General features: G+C 37.5%; 1 protein-coding gene across 1 annotated transcript in view; it reads right to left on the bottom strand.

Moving 5' to 3' along the window:
* TOP6BL (TOP6B like initiator of meiotic double strand breaks) overlaps positions 1 to 22682 on the bottom strand; it is a 48947-nt gene that overhangs the window by 20908 nt on the left and 5357 nt on the right. The window contains exons 3-8 of the mRNA XM_080641543.1: positions 20861 to 20914; positions 13929 to 14038; positions 6734 to 6817; positions 4470 to 4525; positions 3771 to 3842; positions 2365 to 2567 (exon numbers count right to left, since the gene is read on the bottom strand). Coding sequence (XP_080497669.1) covers positions 2365 to 2567; positions 3771 to 3842; positions 4470 to 4525; positions 6734 to 6817; positions 13929 to 14038; positions 20861 to 20914 — 579 coding nt within the window. The remainder of the gene's footprint in view (positions 1 to 2364; positions 2568 to 3770; positions 3843 to 4469; positions 4526 to 6733; positions 6818 to 13928; positions 14039 to 20860; positions 20915 to 22682) is intronic.

The raw sequence follows: 22682 nt of genomic DNA on the forward strand, positions 1-22682 counted from the left end.
TCACTGTTTGATTCCCAGTCAGGGCATATGCCCAGGTTGCAGGCTCAATCCCAAGTGTGGGGTGTGCAGGAGGCAGCCAATCAATGATTGTCTCTCCCTCTTCCTTTCTCTCTATGAAATCAATAAAAATACATATAAAATATCTCCAGCCCTAGCTGGTTTGGCTCAGTGGATAGAGCGTTGGCCTGCGGACTGAAGGGTCCCAGGTTCGATTCTGGTCGGGGGCACATGCCTGGGTTGCGGGCTCTGTCCCTGATGGGGGCGAGGGGGCGTGCAGGAGGCAGCCAATCAATGATTCTCTCTCATCATTGATGTTTCTGTCTCTCTTTCCCTCTCCCTTCCTCTCTGAAATCAATAAAGATATATTTTTTAAAAAATGTCTCCAGACATTGCCACATGTCATCTGAAGGCAAAATTACTAGTTAGGAATCACTGCCTACTCTTTTTTGTATCCTGAACCAAGGCTAATATATTTAAATAATATATTTTTCCTTTAGTTTTCTTTGTTTTCATCTTTTTAATAGGATAAACACAAGAAATTGAGTGTAAAGAATAAAATTCTTACCCAGTAGGCACTGGGGCATTATGAAAAGTCACAACAGAACAAAGGTTGGCAGTGCCCATAAATGAAGTCTCCATCACAAATCCAAAAACATGAGCTAAGGCCAACACATTCACTGTTTAGAGCCAGGGGAGCTTTGAGATGCTGCCAACTCGGAATAAGAGTGGAGTATTTGGCTGGCCAGCTCAGTGGTTGAGTGTTGACTTATGAACCAGGAGGTCAAGGTTCAATTCCTGGTCAGGGCACATGTCTGGTTGCGGGCTCAATCCCTGAGGCATGCAGGAGGCAGCTAATCAATGATTCTCTCTCATCATTGGTGTTTCTAACTCTTCCTCTCCCTTCCTCTCTAAAATCAATAAAAATATATGTTTAAAACTTTTTTAAAAAGAGAGGAGTATCTGCCGAAACCGGTTTGGCTCAGTGGATAGAGCGTCGGCCTGCGGACTGAAGGGTCCTGGGTTCGATTCCGGTCAAGGGCATGTACCTTGGTTGCGGGCACATTCCCAGTGGGGGGTGTGCAGGAGGCAGCTGATCGATGTTTCTCTCTCATCGATGTTTCTAACTCTCTATCCCTCTCCCTTCCTCTCTGTAAAAAATCAATAAAATATATTTAAAAAAAAAAAAAAAAGAGAGGAGTATCTGAAGAGTCAAAATATATGACTGTCTTTTCATTGGGTTAACCAGTGGTCGGCAAACTACGGCTTGTGAGCCACATGCAGCTTGCGAGCCGCGGTTTGCCGCTCTGTTGACTAATGAGTTTGCCGACCACTGGTAGGGGCTTAATCACAAGGAACAACAACAGCCTGTAATTATTGGCATTGAGAGTCTAGGTCAGTGGTCGGCAAACTCATTAGTTAACAGAGCGGCAAACCGCAGCTCGCAAGCCGCATGTGGCTCGCGAGCCGCAGTTTGCTGACCACTGGGTTAACCATTTACATTTAATAAGAATACTGCTATGGTTGGGTTTAAATCTACATCTTGTTATCTGTTTTCCATTTGTTCCTAATATTCTGTTTTCTTTTCCCTCTTTTCTATTCTTTGGATTCTATTTTGGATTGGACATATTTTATAGTTCCATTTATTCCCCTTTTTTGCTTATTAGTTATAACTGTTGTATCAACTTAGGGATTGTTTTAGGCTTATAATATACAACTTTAAGTTATCATGTCTATCTTCAAGTGATATTGTAACAATTGACTTACATAGTGTGAGAATCTTTCAACAATATCCTTTCATTTCTCTGCCCCTAATATCTCCATATTTAACAATAAATTGATCACCTCATTATGCTGATTCCTTCCAATAATAAGCCTCTCAGTCTCTCCTTTCCATACTCATACTTTTAATTCAGGCATTCAATCCCACTTGTCCAGTTTACTTATTTACTTAGTGATTACGGACTTCTCTCTCCCATCTATCCTGTACAATGCAGCTAGAAACTCCTAAAACACTCAATGGTTTCCCACTATACAGAGAATAAAGTTCACAATCTGTAGTGTAGCATTCAATGTCCACCATATTCAACCCCAAATGACTTTTCCAGCCTCATCTCTTCCTCTTGCACCATTCATTCCATGCTTTAGTCATATGGGATAATATGAAAAGAGCGTGGCACGTGTGTCACATTTTATAGTTTTCAGTTTCTTGGAAAAACTTTCAGCTTGGATTTCATACTGGATTTTTGTTTTTATACAAATCATACTGGCTTTTACACTCAGAGTTTATATGCTAAAGGATTTTCTAAAATTTGGGCATAACAATTCATTTTCAAAGAAAATTGTATGAATTCTGTCATCAAAAGGATATGGAAACTGAAGAAATCCTATTCATCAGCTGGTTGGATGAGACCTTCGGGCAGGGACACACAGCAGCAGCTGGAGTCAGTATCAGCTCTCCCAACAAGTCCACGCCAGCCACGTCATTGGGGATGAAAAGCATTACTGGACGTCCTAGTACAGGATGGATTCTGCTGCAGAGTAATTGAGTTGTACCAAATTTTGGTCTACTGTCAAAAAACAAGGAAGACAAATTTAGCTTTTTTCCTCAAGAAAATATTTTTAAAGGCATTCAAAATTCCTTTTATAATCTCTAGCATGTGCCTAACCATATAACCGGCCGTATCAATAACTTGCGTCCCACTCAGGGAAGCACAAGCAGCAGACAGAGCAGACAAATCGGCATTTCAGGAATGGTATCATGGCTCCTGCTTTCGCTGCTGCTAGGGACAGTTTTATTTTCTCAAAAATGAATTTCATCCACTAATTACTCTATCGTTCTAAGCAGAAGTTTCCAAAATCATTCAGAGATCAGCACGGCAGAAGTGAGAGTGAGGGGTTCCTTAAAACAAATAACCTAAAACTGGCATCCCTATTCTCAGATGACTACTCCCACACATGCTTCCCCTGAAGAGGTCTGAAGTTACTGTTTGACAGCAATAATTAGAAAAAATTAGGATACCTTTCTCTCCTAAAAAAAATCTAGAGAAATTTAATATTTGGTTACTTTCCAACAGCTCTTTTCTAAATACAAAAGAGTAATGAACCTTTTTCTCTCTCTAAACTAATCAAGTTGCCCAGGGAAATGTGTCTACAAGCATCGTCTCTTTCAATAAAGCTATGATAACAAGATGTCTACCTGTAAGGAATGTATGATACTTTAAGATTACTAGAGAAAGATATGGAGTGAGGGTGTTGTTTTCTGCATGCATTAAAGAATAAAAAATATTCTAATGGAGGCATTCTGTCTATTCCATATTATATACCACCTTCTCCATGGATTTATTTGCAGTTTGAAGAACGTGGAGGTAGGGAGAGAGATGATTTCCAAACCTAGGCAAAATGCTGATGCACAAACAATAATACACTAAGAATTTCTTCGTAGCCATTGTATCTATCTAGCCAAGAATTCAAGTACCTTTTAAATTCAATCCTCTCTTCTCATGTCTAAATGGGACTGGAATTAGGAGAGTATGTTTTGTTTCAGGAGAAAATAAGGCATGGAGAGGAGAAAGAACATGTCCTCAGGTCAATCAGAATATATTTAAGGAGCCAGGAATAACAATAGTTTTCAATATAATTAGCTTAAAAGTTTTACTTTATTTTTCTGATAGAGACTCTGACATCTGGCACTAAGAAATGACAAGTGAGACCATTTTCAATTTCTGCCACATTTATATTCTTAATAGGAGAGTAAAACTTTCCCCCTTCACCTCATATAATGCTGATAGTTTACGACAAGAGCAATTCCATTCGACAGGTTCAAAGTAGGTTCATTCTCTGCCCTGCAAAGCAATAAAAAGCTAAGCCATATCTCAAAGATTCTAATACCAATTTCTGCCTGGTACAAATTTTGGTAATATGACTACTACCACCCCTAGAGATTACTGGAATTCAGTAACCAATTAACCATGGGGAAAATGACAATTTTTAAATTCACTCACTCTAGTAAAAGGGAAAGATATAAAAGGTTTAGATCAGTGGTCGGCAAACTGCGGCTCGCGAGCCACATGGGGCTCGTGAGCCGCTGTTTGCCGCTCTGTTGACTAATGAGTTTGCCGACCACTGACCTAGACTCTTGATTCCAATAATTACAGGCTGTTGTTGTTCCTTGTGATTAAGCCCCTATCCAGTGGTCGGCAAACTCATTAGTCAACAGAGCGGCAAACCGCGGCTCGCAAGCCACATGTGGCTCGCGAGCCGCAGTTTGCCGACCACTGGTTTAGATGAATCTATTTACTTATTTTAAAAGCTAATATAGAATAATAAAATGTGGGGGTCTCAGAATATTAGTTTCAAAGTGAACTTGACTCAATAAATAAAACTGTGAACCTACTGGAAATAGGACAATAACGACTGAGAAAAGCTCTAGAGCTATGGCATAAACTTAAGCCATGGATTTAAGGACTTACTCAAAGATTTCCGTGGAGAGGATACCATTCACCTTTACACTGAAATTAAATCTAATCTGCAAAATAAATGGTGTATGAGATTTAACATGAACCAGGATAGAGATTTAAAACTTCCATAAAGGAGATACTTTTTATATCACTTTTTTTTTTCACTTACACCATCCCTAAACATAATTAACACTTGTCTATGTTCAAAATCTGTCTCTTAAATATATTGCATCTTAACACTACAATTCCAAGCATTCACAAATTACCAGGAAATCCTACCGTTTTGTCTTCTGTTCCCCTAATGTATCTTTTCTTCCCTTTCTTAAAGGAACTATATCAATTTTCTCCCTATTCTTTCCATTGTTATCACACAAGAAACATTCCATGCTTATTTTCTTTGCTTTTTATTTCCCTGCCCCATCTGGCTTTTTTGTCCTCCCTCCAATTTATTTCACTGTCTATTTCCTACCTTCAACCTATATTTTTCTTTCTATATAACATAATGGGTAATAAGGGACTCCAGAGCCAGACTGTTTGTGCTCAAATCCTGGCTCTGCAAGTTATTTAACTTCTGTACCATAGTTTCCTCAGCTATAAAATGGGGATGATGATAAAACCTAGTTTATGAGGAGTGTTACAAGGGTTGAATGAGTATGTGCATGGAGAACACTTAGAGTAGTGACTGGCAAGAAATAGCACTGAATCCTGCTGACAACAAAAAAAGTAGGAAGCCAACAAGAGGGGAAATAGGGGAAGTAATATAGCATACTTGATTGTGTGCATCTTTATAACATCTAACTGCAGATAATAATAATAATTTGCTCTTCCAAGTTCAAAATACTTTATCAAAATTTCCTTATTTGCTCTTACTATCACTTTAGTAAAGGCAATAACCAGCCAGGTTTAACAAAAAAGAATGAAACACAGAGGAGTGGGAAGAAATACCCAAACTGATACAATAAAACAGTAAAGAAGCCCCTGGACAGTTTTGCTGGATGATTAGAGCATCAGCCTAAGGACCAAAGAGACTCGAGTTCGATTGCCGGTCAAGGGCACACAACTGGGTTGTGTGTTCACTCCCCACCCTCAGTAGGGACGCGTGTGGGATGCAACCAGTCGATGATGCATCTCTCACATCTATGTTTCTCTCTCTCCCTTCCTTCCTCTCTCCCTCCCTCCCTCCCTTTTTCCCTTTCTCCCTCCACTCTCTCAGAAAAAGCAATGGAAAAATATCCTCTGGTGAGGTTTTTAAAAAAAGTAAAGAAATAAAAATAAGAACCCAAAAGAGAACTCTCTCTATATCCAAGGGCTCCCAACTATGTCACATCACCAACACCAAGATTGTCTTAGGGCCCTAGCTGGTTTGGCTCAATGAATAGAGCGTCAGCCTGTGGACTGAAAGGTCCCAGGTTCAATTCCGGCCAAGGGCACATGTCTGGGTTGTGGGCACAATCCCCAGTGTGGGGCATGCAAGAGGCAGCCAATCAATGATTCTCTCACATCATTGATGTTTCTATCTCTCTCTCCCTCTCCCGTCCTCTCTGAAATCAATAAAATATATTTTTAAAAAAAGATTGCCTCGCCGAAACTGGTTTGGCTCAGTGGATAGAGCGTCAGCCTGTGGACTGAAAGGTCCCAGGTTCGATTCCGGTCAAGGGCATGTACCTGGGTTGCGGGCACATCCCCAGTAGGGGGTGTGCAGGAGGCAGCTGATCGATGTTTCTCTCTCATCGATGTTTCTAACTCTCTATCCCTCTCCCTTCCTCTCTGTAAAAATACCAATAAAATATATTTTTTTTTAAAAAAAGATTGCCTTAGGGACATAGAAACCAAATCAATTCCATATTAAAAGTTGTAATCATGTCATTAAAAGAAAGAGAATCAACCAGGTCCTTCCATGTTTTACAGAGTAGAGATCTCTTAAAAACATGACTTAGCCTAGCCGGTTTGGCTCAGTGGATAGAGTGTCAGTGCGCAGTCTGAAGGTTTGTGGGTTCAATTCCAGTCAAAGGGCATGTACCTCAGCTGCAGGCTTGATCCCCAGCCCTAGTTGGGGCTCATGTGAGAGGCAACAAATCGATTTGTCTCTCTCACATCGATGTTTCTCTCTCTCTCTGTCTCTCCCCTCCCTTCCACTTTCTCTAAAAATCAATGGAAAAATATATTTGGGTAAGGATTAACAAACAAGCAAAACAACAAAGAACAAAATAAAGTAAAATACTAAAAAAAAAATTACTTAAATAAGAGAATCTTTATTGTGCAAAATAACAGCTTACCTTAGGGTGCACCATGACAATTTTGCGTAAAAAATTCTTTATAACCAGACTATCTGTCATCAAAATTTTTGGCTTTTCATCAACCTGTAAAAACACAACAAAACATCCACCACTTATACACAAACTCAAAAGCACAAATAAATTAAATTATGGTATTTATTCCTATAAAAATAACACCTCAGAAAGCTTTTCAGACATTCAAGGGGAAACATCTTTGGGTCTTAGAATTGGACACAAAAGAGAATCTAATAGCCATCACTTCCTAGGTTAAAGTACTTATTTTATGGACCTTCAGGAGACACATGAACAATGATCATAGTAAAACCCACAATATCAAAATTACCTTCTGGAACAAATATAAAAATAATTTAAAGTAATTCAGACTGAAGCTGAGAAGAATAACGTCTGTATTAAGAATATGAGTGAAGCCTGGCTGGCGTGGCTCAGTGGTTGAGCTTCTACCCATGAACCAAGAGGTCACACTGGATCGATTCTTGGTCAGGCACATGCCTGGGTTGCAGGCTTGATCCCCAGTAGAGGGCATGCAGGAGGCAGCTGATAGTTATTTCCAGCTCTCTATCACTCTCCCTTCCTCTCTCTCTAAAATCAATTTTAAAAAACATATATAAAATATTACTTAAGCCTAACCGGTTTGGCTCAGTGGATAGAGTGTCAGCCTGTGGACTGAGGGGTCCTGGGTTCAATTCTGGTCAAGGGCATGTACCTTGGTTGCAGGCACATCCCCAGTGAGGGGTGTGCAGGAGGCAGCTGAATCGATGTTTCTCTCTCATCGATGTTTCTAACTCTCTATCCCTCTCCCTTCCTCTCTGTAAAAAACCAATAAAATATATTTTAAAATAAAATTACTTAAGTGATCATGGATAAAAACATCACTTAACTGCTCTGGACCTTATTTCCTAATGAGCAAAAGAGGGATAAAACTCACCCTTTTACCTCACAGAACTGTTTTAAGAATCAAATAATCTGAAAATATCTATATATATATAAAACCCTAATATGCAAATGGACCGAACAACAGAACAACCGAACTGGTCGCTATGATGTGTGCTGACCACCAGGGGGCGTGCGTAAACATGGCATATGTCAGCAGCAGGCAACAGAATGCAGAACATGGCAGGTGTTGGCAAGATGGTGGAGCAGGTGAGAGGGGGCGCCAGACCAAGGTGGGGCGCCGGTCGCTGTCATCAGGGTGAGCCTCTGGTGATTACTAAAAATTCTTTGCTCCTGTGCGCTGCGATCCCACATGCTACTTGTGCCAGACCCGATCACTGGGTGCCGTCAATGGGTGCGAGCGGCTGCTGGCCCTGATCGCCCCTCAGGGTTTCTCCACCTCCCCCTGCTCCTGAGAGGCAATTGGGACAGCAGCTGCCGCTCGCACCCACTGCTGGTGCCAGCCCCAATCGCTCTGAGCTGTCTGTGGGTGTGAGTGGGCCGGCACTGTCAGTGCATAGGAGGGATGGGAGCAGGGTTGCCAGCAGAAAGGGGACGGGGGGGGGGGGCACAGTGGGAGGGGCCAGGTGGGGGCGCAGAAGATGGGCCGAGACCCACCCTGTGCCCACCGCACCCACGTGGCCCATAGTTCTTTCAAGGTGCACGAATTCGTGCATTGGGCCCCTAGTATGTTATACATGGTAATAATAATAGATACCACTTGTTGAATGCCTACTAAGTGGCAAGCATTGTGCAGCTGCTATATACATATTATTTCCCAGCAATCCTGGGGAGGTAGATATTACTATTCCTTCTTTGTAGATTTAAAACAAAAACAAACTGAGGCTCAAAGAAGTTAAGTAACTTGCCTAAGGTCACTAAGCTGTTCAGTGTTAGAGCCAGAATTTGACCCTTAATCTATCTAAAACAAATTTGTCCCTGCTCTTTCCAATATACCCTGACACATCTTTACAAATACAATAAGATTTACCATCCAATGAAGGCTTTCTCTATTCCAGAAATAGTGCTAAAGTATCTTATTTATATTACCTATAACCAACATTTTCAGGATGAAAAAAGTGAGTCTCAAAGAAGTTAAAAACTTTTGCAAGCATACCTAATCTGGCTCCAAAGCTTTAGTATTAACCACTTCCCTATACTAACTCACTATATTTAATATTGTGTCCCTAAAACCAAAATTGGAAAGTGTCTCCTGGAAAAGGGAGAAGTCCAGGAGAATAAGAAGAAGAAACAGAGTCAGAATTAGTAAGTTCTTAATGGTGGCTCAGAGAATACAGAGCCATGTACTGGGTACATAGTAAAGAAAAAAAGGTCCAATCTCAAAATCTCATAATATAATAAAGAGAAACATGCAAATATCTAATAAAGGATAAATTATAACATCTTTTATTAATACACTGAAAAAGAGTTCAGGAACTGTGTGAAGGGTTGGGGATAATTAGAAAAAAAAGGATTAGAATTATTAGAAAATTTTGGAAACCAATCTACAATTATTCATACACATAAATAGTGGTAATTAAATGGTAACTGCAGCACACATCATAGTCACATTCTTCATTTAAAAATTTTTATTATAAAATGTTCAAACAGTAGGAAAGCAATGATCTCTTAAAAGCATTTTCTGTACTTCACACTTCCAAAACAACTTCTTGGAACAGTTTCCAACTTCTGTAACCTTGGTGATTATAGGGCGTGTCATAGAAAGCGCTAATTATATCTAGCAAATACATGAAAGTTCCTTGAGCAGCTACCAAAGAGAAGCTACAATTAATAATGATGAGAGCTACCATTTAATGAACACCTGCTAGATGACAAGCAGTTTATATTCAAGCAGGAAACACCCCCACTTTATTGATGAGGATAATGAAACTAAGCTAATTAATTTGTCCAAGGTAACATATAGCTCATTAAGTGGAAGAATTGGTATTCAAACCTAGATCTGACCATCTCCAAAACTCACATTCCACTATGCAATGCTGCCTCTCCAAAGAGTGTTCATTTTCTATGCATATAGCTATCTGAATTAGATATTACATAATCTACCTTTATTTTTTATGGATCCTGGCAGGCAATGCTTATGCATGACTACTGAATATATGTATTTATTCACTCATAAAACACTTAATGTGGTTTATTATGCACCTAGGCCTACAGAGATAAATAAAACAATCTCAATTTGAAGAGTTCACAGTAAGTAGAAGAGAAATACAAATAAATAACTTTTATGACAACATAAAAAGTTTTATGATTTAAATATATAAAAAGATGCTAAAAAAATACAAGAAGGATTGGCACCTAATCCAGACAAGAAGATAAAGAGACCTACTGTCAGGTCAGCAGAGGATAGTTAACATAAAGCAAATAGCTACTTTTAAGATCTCTCATAAATTACTGAGAGAAAGAGACAGACAGAGATGGCCAGGCAGACAGGCACACTTTGAATGACTGCAAAGTCTTTTATGGCCTTTTATAATTGTGTGTTAGAAACCCAGTATCCCAGCCTGACATACGTATAGAAGCAGTGAATTTACTTAAGTGCTGTTAGGTAAAAACAGATGCTGCCAGCCCTTGGCAGCAGAAACCACCATTGAATTATATGTTTCAGCCTTTACCTTTAAATACAAGTCTAATTATATGATAGAATATGGGAGCTGTTTTATATTTTGAAACCTGAACTTATGCAGTCATGGGACCTATATGACTTTCTAGAAGAAAGTCAATCAGTGTCTCTGTCTCTTTAAATAGATAGACAATAGGTAGATAAATACAAAAATCTAGAGGTATAAATACGTAGATATGTTTACATATATATAATCTACCCATTTTTTTCATTTAGTATTATAGCAAAATATAAATATATATAAAAATAAATATAAAAATGGGTAAAGATGTCAAGAAGATCCTGTAAAATCAAATTTTGTTTGGAGGGACATGTTATCCAGCCTAATAGACCCCAAGATGCAGGACTGACTCAGCATAACCAAAAACCCCACATCTCTCCTAAACGAAGCATTTCTCAGTCTTTCCTGAGATTAGTGATTCTCACATGCCCAAAAGAGTGGATTATTTATTGTAGCTTTTTCATGGATGTCTGCCATGAACCTTGCTACTTGACCCTTCTCCCCAATTGAGGTATATATATATAATGAAGTCTTTCACAATCTTCTCTTTCTGTCCTCTTACTGTCTTCAAATACCTTTATTACTATTTTTTAATCTACCTGAGGGTATTTTCCCATTGATTTTTAAAAAGAATGGAAGAGAGAGAGAAAGACAGAGATAAATATTGATGTGAGAGAAACATCGATTGGTTGCCTTCTGCAGGAGCCCAGACCGGGGAGGAGCCTGCAACTGAGGTACAGGTATGTGCCCTTGACAGAAATCAAACCCCGTACCCTTTGATCCTTAGGCTGACGCTCTATCCACTGAGCCAAACTGGCTAGGTCTTCCAATATCTTTAAATAGCTGCCCAGTACCAGTGACAATGAAACATAATGGAACAAATGCTTTCAGGAAATCCTTGTTCCTCTGAGGTTATATTTCTCTTTTACAAACTTTCTTCGTCCATCACCCTCTGACTGCTGAGCACTAAACTCAGTTTTCCTCTGCACTTCAAGTCCTGCAATCATTTTAGCTGATTTCCACATTCAGTAGTTGACCAGTCTAAGCAACAATTTAGTCTCACAATTCCCTGGCCTCTTCAACTTCAATAATCTTGACTTACACTCATTTCCAGACATCCATTTCAGTAGACATAGCTTGAAACCGTACCATTCTGGAAACCTTAAACTGAAATGTTCCATTTTTATGTGAAAAGCTGTATACCAAGTTGTTAATAGTGGCTACCTTGATTAAGTCAAATTATTTGTGCTCTAAATGCTCATTTTGATTTTCCTGTGGGAAACACTGCTTTTGTAATAAGGAAAAAAAACACACACAAGAGAAACTTTATCACTCTGATGACAACTTCCTATTCTTTCAAGTCTCTGAACCCCTTATAGTCAGAAAATCTGTTTTCAGCCTCATCAAGACCTAGATCTTGACCCCTTCCCACTGGGATAGGTACCCTTCCTCTATGCTAGTGGTTCTCAACTTTTTTAATGCCGCGACCCTTTAATACAGTTCCTCATGTTGTGGTGACCCCCAACCATAAAATTATTTTCGTTGCTACTTCATAACTGTAATTTTGCTACTGTTATGAATCATAATGTAAATATCTGTGTTTTCCGATGGTCTTAGGCTCTACAGCAGTGGTTCTCAACCTGTGGTTCACGACCCACAGGTTGAGAACCGCTAGCAGGGTCGCCTAAGACCATCGGAAAACACAGATATTTACATGACGATTCATAACAGTAGCAAAATTACAGTTATGAAGTAGCAACGAAAATAACTTTATGGTTGGGGGTCACCACAACATGAGGAACTGTATTAAAGGGTCGCGGCATTAGAAAGGTTGAGAACCACTGCTCTATGCAATCACAGCATTTAGTGCTTACTTCTATCATGATACATATTACACTGTATTACAATTATTTGTTTATCTTTTCCTTTAGATTCCAAGTTCCTTGGGATCAAGTAACATGTTTTGGAATTGTGTACCTTCAATATCTAGCACAGTGAGACCAACTTGAACAAAAACAGGTTTCTGAATGAATAAATACTGGAACAGCATTGACCAATGATTAAGGCTTGTTCAAATTCTGTCACTTAACTTTTGTAGGACCTTAACAAAGTCAGTCAAATTCTGTGAATCTCGGTTTTCTTTAAAATGGGGTGATAATCCTTGTCCTATCCATTTCATAGAGTATCAGGAGGCTTAAGTAATATAAAAACGTTAGGTATAAGAATTAGCATTGTTCAGACCGACTAAAACATGTGATCTCCTTTTCTAGAACTGCTTTCCTTGGTTCACTGGCATCAGCTATTTTATTGCTATTTGACATTAATGGTTTCAGAGCCGACTAACCATTAATTGCTCCAGATTGTTTGCCCTTCAGTTCTCCTAAAGAAGATAAGGCACAGTCAGGGATATTTGTTATCCTGATACTTACCCATTCCTTTTAGAAGGAGCATACAATTGTTCAAACATGTAGAAAGGCCTCTCAAGTGCTCTTTTGGGAGAATGTTTAAGGTATCTAATTCTTTATGTCTCCACCAACTCAAAGTAAGGAAAGAAGAACTTACCTGCACATTAGGAATCACTGGAATTTTTAAAGTATTCCAAAGCCCAGGCCACACCTGTTGTGAACTGAATTGTGTCCCCCCCAAATTCATATATTGAAGCCTAGCCCTCCATGTGATGGTTACTGTATTCAGAGATAGTCCCTTAAAGATGTAATTAAGCATAAATGAGGTCATAAGGGCGAGGCCCTAATTTGATAGAGCTGGTGTCCTTATAAGAAGAGGAAGAGCCCTAGCCAGTTTGGCTCAATGGAGTGTCGGCCTGTGGAGTGAAGGGTTCCAGTCAAGGGTGCTGGGGCTGCAGGCTCAATACCCAGTAGGGGGCGTGCATGAGGCAACCAGCCAATCACTGATTCTCTCTCATCACTGATGTTTCTCTCTCTCTCTCCCTCTCCCTTCATCTCTGAAATCAATAAAAATATATTTAAAAAAATAAATTCAGAAGAGGAAGAGATACCAGACAGCTCTCTCCAGGTATGTACAGAGGAAAGACCATGTGAAGAAACAGTGACAAGGCACTTTGATCTTGGACTTCTAGCCTTCAGAAGTATAAGAAAATAAATTTCTGTTCCCCTAAAGAACTCAACTTTAAGCCACCCAATCTCTGATATTTTTTTATAGCAGCACAAGCAGACTAATCCAACATCTTAGACCAGTGGTTGGCAAACCGTGGCTTGTGAGCCACATGCAGCTCTTTGGCCCCTTGAGTGTGGCTCTTCCACAAAATACCACGGCCTGGGCGAGTCTATTTTGAAAAAGTGGCGTTAGAAGAAATTTAAGTTTAAAAATTTTGGCTCTCAAAAGAAATTTCAATCGTTGTACTGTTGATATTTGGCTCTATTGACTAATGAGTTTGCCGACCACTGTCCTAGATGATTTAAAATTTGTGCAGGGAAGTTTGGGAATTAATGCCTTATTTCATTTCAACTTTGAACTGTGATGCACCTAAGCTTTTCTTTCCTGTTATTAGATTTGTAAAACACTAAGAACCAAAATAACAATGATTTATAGAACCACAAAAAACAAAACAAAAACAAACCTGCCTCAAAAGTCATCTGGAAAGGTGTTACCCTTGAAATGTCCTGAGAATAGCTGACTTCCTCTGAAGTCCAATTCAGTTTTGCAGAGGATCCAGGCAGTATAGATTGCATTTCTGTGTGAGAAGAAATGGCGACAAAATAGCACAGTTTGGACAAGCACCAGAATTTTTGGAATTGTTTATTAAACTTAAGAGCCAAGAAGGCTTTTCCCTGATGAAAAGATTATCTGCAAAATTTAAAGTATGACTGGAAATAGCTATGCATCAGCAAATTGCTTGAATATTTAGAATTACATGATGGGGTTAAGACATTTAATCTCATGTTTTCAATTTTTCACATTTGCTAAATCATTTGTATTTTCAGTTACTTTCCACAAGGTCATATCTAATTCCAGAAATCTTCAGAGTTCTATCTGATATTCTTGTATTTTTTAAATAAATTCATTCATTATTTAATAAAAACAAATCCAGCAAGTGAGCTTATTTAGAATCAAAAGTGGAAAAATTCAAGAATGACCCTCTCAGCCACTTACTAATATAGTATGTTATTTAATAAGGTACTTTTTAACAAAGAAAAGCAAATCTTGCTACTTTAATTCATAAATGAACCTCCTGGTGTATTTACATGTGTTGACTCAATTATATTTCCACAAGGCATCAGTGAGTCCTGGGTCATCATCAACAAAGAGTACCTCAAAGCATGCACCACCCTTCTTCCTTTCTGTACCCTGACACTCATATTACAAAAGGAAAAAACAAATTTCCCATTTTATAACATGCCATCCTTATTTCCTCTCTACAGTAGTATTATAAAGAACTAACTATAAATATAGGTATCTCAGTCTCCACAAGTTCTACCTTGTGAGGTTGACAATGATATTATATAAGAACTTAACTTTAAGAATGTAATAACAGTCCGGCTGGCATGGCTCAGTGGTTGAGCGTTAATCTATGAACCAAGAGGCCATGGTTCAATTCCCTGTCAGGGCACATGCCCAAGTTGGAGCTTGACCCCCAGTAGGAGGCGTGCAGGAGGCAGCCCAATCAATGATTCTCTCTCATCATTGATGTTTCTATCTCTCTGTCCTCCCTTCCTCTCTGAAATCAATCTATATATTTTAAAAATATAACAACAAATATATCCCAAAACAACACAACTTTCTCCTAAAGCATTCGTACTATATATCTAATAAAGTTTTAATCATCTCATAAAGTATAGATATTAACCCAGCCAGTGTGATAATGGTCGAGTGTCAACTTTGAACCAGGAGGTCACAGTCCAATTCCCAATCAGGCACATGCCCGGGTTGTGGGCTCGATCTTCAGGGTGGGGTATGCAGGAGGAGCCGATCAATGATTTTCTCTCATCATTGGTGTTCCTATCTCTCTCTCCTCCCTTCCATTTTGAAATCAATAAAAATATATTTTAAAAAAATTTTAAAGGACTTTACCAAGATCAAGTTCTAACTATGAATCTTAATTGGTAATATTTTTCTTGCCATTAGTTTGCTTTTCAAATATAATTCAGTCACAAAGCCCAGGATAATATGGCAACAAGGTTATGCTACACTGAAGTCTAATGAACTTGGCACTGAACCAGGATATCTTACATCAATTTTTACCACTTATAGACTTTCCGACCTAAGGCGACCTCTTTTTTTCTGTGATTTGGTAACCTTTCTGTGAAATAAGAAAAATATTGTTCCCAAATCCCATTTCTCTTTGAAGGAGTAATACAGCAGAATGGGGAAAACATGTAGACGTGTGAAAAAAAAGCCTTGTCGATAACTTTGAATTCTCCAGAAATCTTAATAACAATCCTATATAATAAAAGCCTAATATGCTAAGTGTCCGACTGTTTGACCATTCGACCAATCACTATGATGTGCACTGATCACCAGGGGGCAGATGCTCAACTGGTAGGTTAGCTAGCTGCTGGGGTCTGGCCGATCGGGACTGGGCGAGACGGGCTGGACATGTCCTGGAGCCCTCCCCAGCCCCCCGATCGTGCACCAGTGGGGTCCCTCGGCTTGGCGTACGCCCTCTCACAATCCGGGACTTCTCAGGGGATGTAGGAGAGCCAGTTTCAGCCCAATCCCCACAGGCCAGGACGAGGGACCCCACCAGTACATGAATCCATGCACCAGGCCTCTAGTTTTAAATAAAATATGTGGTTATTTGGGAGGGAAATCAATTTCAGTTGCCTTATCCCATACATACATACACACACACACACACAAACAAGATGACTGACAACAGAATTAAATAAAAGCCTTCTATTTCAAGATAAGTAGAGCATATATTGAAAATCTCATCTTCCCATTCAAACATATAAAATGATAAAACAAATACTTTTAAATTTTAATAAATATACAGCCACAGTAAGAAAAAAAGAAGTGAGAAATCTTTATAGACCAGACATGGAAAGGTATTCCCTCATCTTCTGGAAGAAAAAAGAGAGGGATTCCACAATGGTAAGTAAGGACCAAAGATGTACCATATTTGGGGCCTGGACTAAGAAAAAACAATAGGGCTAATAATGCAACACCTATAAGTTTAAGAGCAAGAGCCACACAGGCCATACATAGGAGATCTGATAACCAAAACAAAAACAAAGACCAGACATGTGCTGCCTGCTTACCTGAGGGCTAGTTAAAGCCAAGTAATGATAGCAGCAGCATCAATGATGCAGAATGAGGGCCATAAAGCCATGTCATATAAGTGGGGATGAAGCGCAGAACTACCAAATCTATTAAGATGCAAGAGTTTTGTATCTTGACCCCCACAAGCAAAATTTAATCTTACAACATACAATTAACAGTTGAAAGCAAAAAAAAAAATAATAATAACACTGTAAGGCAGAAATTATGACATTTGAAAATACCCAAAACAGAGCAAAGAAAAATAGTTTTGACAAAATTGTCATAATTTAAAGATGCTTTGATTGCCTATATATAGAGGATCTAAGAGAATCTACAGATAAACAATCAAAATTAAAAATGAATACCACTGGTAATAGCAACAAAAACTATAATAGGAATAAATATAACAAAATTCACATAAAATCTTGAACATTTCTCAATAGTGAGGTACGATTAGATAACCTTAATAGGGAAAGGAGTAAAGAAATATTAAGGAAGCAAAGGAAAACAAATTCATTTATTTTAATTTATTTTGACCTTCACTTAATCTTCTCTTTATAAAATCTTGTCATGTGTTATGCAGATCTGGCAGTAAGAGACTGTTTAGAACATATCAAAAGCTTGAAGATTAAGTATGGATTTACAGGGTAACCAATGACCTATGAGTCCACAAACTCTTCTTTACTTCTAAATATGAAGCTGAGATAAATCTCAGTTTCCCCATTACTGAAACAGAAATGGTGATAATACTTCAGTCTGACCTACCTCTCAAGAATGAATGAGATCATGTCTACAAAATGAGCTCCTGAGGGAAAAAGTGTTAGATATGTACTGCACTTAGAGTTGTTGATCTTGGAAGATATAAAATAATAGCTTTTCAATTTTTGAATATGAGAATCTCAGATTTAAAAATTAAAAAGTCAGACATCCAAGAGTTCACCATTGAGAGTTTCTCACTCAATGTTGAGCAAGCCTGGACTTGTCAATCTAATGTACAAAAAGCATCACTCCTCATTTCCTTTCCCAACAAATTAACAAAGACTATAAACAAAACTAAACTTTTTGAAAATAGGCTCTGTGATGCCAAAAGGGTGAAGTACAGGATTAAAGCAAAAACTGAACTATCATAACCATATATCAACAGCAAAGCTATCTCCCCTATTTTCAAGGGCTGTTAATTCTTATTAGTGTTTTGAATAATTATAATAAAAAAGGCCATACATTTTCTGACTTGGGACAAACACTAGAATATTTTTAAAATGAATGCCAAACTGCATTTTAGTAAAGAGTTAAATTATGCCAATAAACATGGGAATGAGGAGATATTTATTTTATTTTTTAAACGTATTTTTATTGATTTCAGAGAGGAAGGGAGAGAGGAAAAACAGAAACATCAATGATGAGAAAGAATCATTGATCTGTTGCCTCCTGCACGCCCCTTACTGGGGATCAAACCTGCAACCTGGGCATGTGCCCTTGACCAGAAGAGAACCCGGGACCCTTCAGTCCACAGGCCAATGCTCTATCCACTGAGCCAAACTGGCTAGAACTTGAGGAAATATTTAAAAAGATAAATGTGATGACGGGGGTGGGGGATGGGGAGAGGGGTGTGGAAGAAGGTGGAGGAGTGTATAGGGAAGATAAATGGTGATGGAAGGAGGCTTGACATGGGGTGGTGAACACACAATACAGTGTACAGATGATGTGTTGTGGAATTGTACACCTGAAATATGTATAATTTAGTTAATCAGTGTCACCCCAGTAAATTCAATAAAAAGGAAAAATGAGATAAAATCAATCAAAATAATATCAATAAAAGAGGCAAGAAAGAAACAACAAAATAGAGACCTATATATGGCTTTTTTCATATTTCCCCATCTCATCATTCTCTTCTACTCTTTCTTTTCATCTTTTCTTCACTAGAGTAAGGACATGATAGGAAGTAGCTTCTAGACCTGGGCAAAAGGGCAAACTAAAACCATCATGTTTCACCAAATAGATATTTATGATTGAAGTGGTTCTACATAAATGGATAAGCATATAAATAAATATATAAATGGATTTCTACATAGACAAGTATATAATGCAGCATAATATATATTAATATAAAATAATAAGAATTTTTAAACAAAAGAATTTATCTTAATGAGCATCATCCTTCAAAGTATAGAAGATTATTCTAATTGACAGAGGACCTCAAATCTGGTTGGAGGTTTTTTTATTCTAATAAGCAATCAGGAGGAACATAAAGCTCTGTTTTAATTAATATATAATTTAATATATAATAATTCTATAGTATAAAAAGCAGAATTAACAAAAAAATCAATTCGATTAGATAATGGAGCAGGAAAAAAAAAGCCAAAACTTGAAGCCTGTAGAATTTTGAGAATGTTAGTGCTATATCACTGAAAGAAATGCAGATATTATACAGCAAATTAGTTTTCTAGAAAATGAATCTCTTTTTAGACATGTCACACATGATTTTTCAGAGGAACTTTCAAATGGAATAATAGCCTAATTGACAATAAAAGCCAGAAACACGTTAGTAATAGAAAGGGGAAAAAATAAGTTTCATTAGCATAGAAATGATCGTTAAAGACTCAAAAGTATTAGAGCTATCTGAAGTAAATGTAGAATAATGATGCAGAATAATGAAGGGAAGAAAGTCATAATGGTGACTGAACTTTAGAAGAATATCTTCTTTTAAAAATATTTATTTATTTATTTTAGAGAGAAAGGGAGAGAAAAAAAGATCGATTTGTTGTTCCACTTATTTATATATTCATTGGTTATATTTTTAACTTTATAATCCACACCCGATTATATGTTTCCATTGATTTTTAGAGCGAGAGGAAGGGAGACAAACAGAAAAAAGCATAAATGTATGAGAGAAACATTGATTGGCTGCCTCCCGCATGAGCCCAGACTTGTGATGGAACCCACAACCCAGATATGTGCCCTGACTGGGAATTGAACTTGCAACCCTTTGGTGTATGGGACAATGCTCCAACCAAATGAGCCACCCAACCAGGGCCATTGGTTGATTCTTGTATGTGACCTGACCAGGGATCACACCCACAACCTTGGCATATTGGGATGATGTTCTAACCAACTGAGCTACCTGGGCAAGGCCTAGGAAAATATCTTCTAAGTTACCAAATAAGCACCTTGAACATACATACCTCCATAATAGTACTCACAGCATTGTATTTTACTTTCAGAGCTACCTCTCCCTATGACTTCCTTGTGACAAGATAAATGTTCACTAAAGGTTTACTGGATAAAAGTATAACTAGTTAGGGACCAAAGAAGAAAGAAAACAAAAAACGGAACACATACCATTAAAGAGTAGGAAAATAGGGAGTTTTCCTTGGTTATTGTTTATTAATCCAGCATAAATAAAACACCCAGAAATATGAGCCTGTTTGTATAGGAATTGATCTGAAGTATTCCACATACAACCCTGATAGAATAGATTGAAAAGTAAAGGAAACTGATGTTGAATGGCTCTACAATATACAGTTTCCCTAAAGAGAGGTCAGACCTTCTTTTAGGCAGAGAAATCAACTGAGCAATGAAATAGATAAAACGTAGTTAATGAACTAAATTCAGAGGCACACAGTTAATTTTGTATAAGTACATAATTCTTTAGCATCAGAAAATCTGATGGTTAATGAATCAGCCATCAGAGACTTCCTGATGAAGCTAATTAAAGAATGTAAAGATTTGTGAATGGACCAATTTAAATCAGTTTGAAAATAATATTACAGGAATGCTAAATAAATAACAATAGTAATAAAGGCATAATGACTGATGCATAATCTAGAAAGATAAGGGATTCAAATTCTGGTTTTGGACAATTTCCTTTGTGAGCTTCAATGAGTCATTTCTGTTGCTAATTAGTAAGAATAAATAGCAATATTGAGTGCATGTTGTTAGTATTAAGAATCCTAACAGCTGAAGAGAAAACAGGCTAAAGTTGGCTACTAAATGTGATTAACACTCAATTTTTATTGTGTACCTCCTCTTTGGACAAAAGCCATCTCCACTTTATCACAAGACTATAAAAATATGATTAAATAAATATGCATATAGTTGCTTTGATTTTTAAAATAACAATTAAGTCACAATGAAACAAACTGTCTTAATGTTTGTATAAACAAAATAAATAGGTGATTATTCCATAAACTATACTCAACTCATTATCTTCTCTCTAGTATTAACAATGAAAATAAAACCATTCCCTTATACTCTACATGGCTTTTAGTTTCATGGAAAATGGGTAATTCTTTACCTTTTAGGAAGTTCCTGTAGACCAAACCACCATAAATGCTTCCTGCAGAAGCAACTATAAAAAACAAACAAGAAAATATAATAAATAAAACAATTAAATGGGTTTTATCTAAAGAATCAAATGGGAGCCTAAAAACACTGCTTATAGACACAACATAAAATAGGTGACCACTACTAATGAGTTCAATAAAAATGGAGGCATCAGAGAAAAATTATGAGACCACATGACTGTTTGAGGGCAGAATAACTTCTTGGAGATGGGGCCAAATAGCAGGTATTTTCACTTATATTCAACACCAGTACTGCCTCGTTGGGTATTACTATTCCCAGTAGGAAAGGAATTTAGGAAGACTGTAAACTGTAGCTGTAAACAGAGTATATCATGCCAATAACCCATATTCCAGTGTAAGATTCAATAAAATTTTTTGGCTTTCTTTTAACCAATTTACTCTTTAGTAGAGAATACTTTACTAGACTACCAGGTAAGAATTCTCTGTATATAGAGTTCTAAATTGGAACATTAGGACATTTGGAGCAATAATTCTTCAAGGGAAGAAGGTGAAAGAAAAAGCATACCCTAAGAAGGGAAAAAAGATGAGAACTACATAGAGGTTTTTTTCCAAATTGAACATGTCCTCTCACTGAAAAATGTGATCTGATAATTAAGAATCTAATAATCACTGCCAAATGTGTCTATCCCTCAAGAAAGTTGTATTCTTTAAGCAGGAAAAAAAGGTTGAGAATGTGACTAATGGCTACTGTACTGATTAACACAGATATAGAACATTCCCATTATCACAAAAAGTTCTATTAGATAAGCAATGTCCTAGATCTCTAGATTTTGAATGATCTGGACAAATGGTACATACTTCAAAAGGCATAAGTCCAAGTAGCATAGAACATTTAATAAGAGACAATCATCTATTTTTTTTCCTAGTGTTCCTCACAGGCATACACTGGCCATATCATGAAGAAGAGTGGGTCTTTGGGACAGGGATGGCATGTAGGAGTAGATCTATACTAGTGATTTGTGAGGAGCTAGAACATTAACTAGAAAAATTAACAAAATTTGTATGTCTTGCAGCATTTCATGATATTTTTCAATTGCATGTCACACTTTTTCTTCTAACACCTTTTCTTAGTTTTAACAAGTATCATGTCAACAACTGTTGAAAATGGACACTTTTGGTGCACGTGCTTAAGGAAAACAATCATCCTACACTCATCCATCCCCCAATTTTCAGCTATACTTGTTTCTGTATTAAAGTACTGTCATTCAAATGCAAAGATGACAGTAGAGATTAATTTGTAGAACACATTTTTAGAGCAACAGCATTCCCCAAAATTCCCTCTTCAGAACAAATGATCTTAAAAAATTTTTTTTAAGAACTATAAGGTCAAATATGTTTAGGAAATACTATACATAACCCGTTTTGAATGATTCATAGTCCACAATGGCATCAAAGGCTTTGAGAAGATCTAAAGTAATGACACTTTAGATTCCACTTTGTAAAGTATATGATTGTCTAACTGCTATGCTGTATACTTGATGCCAATACAAAATAATGTTGTAAACTGTAATTAGAAAAAAAAACTCGTTGATTTTAACTGGCATTCCCCAAATGTAGATGACTACATAGCTCCTTTCTCCTAACTCATATAAACATCCTGGAACACACATGGTGGGAAACAATGTAACAAATAACACTTGTTAAAGCCTTCAACAATTACTGATGGAAAGAAACCATGTAAGCATTTCTCAGCTTCTCGTGGATGGATCATTCCAGAATAAAATTTGCTGGTTTATTGTAAAGTTGAATTTT

The sequence above is a fragment of the Plecotus auritus genome, assembly GCF_963455305.1.
Source record: "Plecotus auritus genome assembly, chromosome: 9".
Classification (NCBI taxonomy): domain Eukaryota; kingdom Metazoa; phylum Chordata; class Mammalia; order Chiroptera; family Vespertilionidae; genus Plecotus; species Plecotus auritus.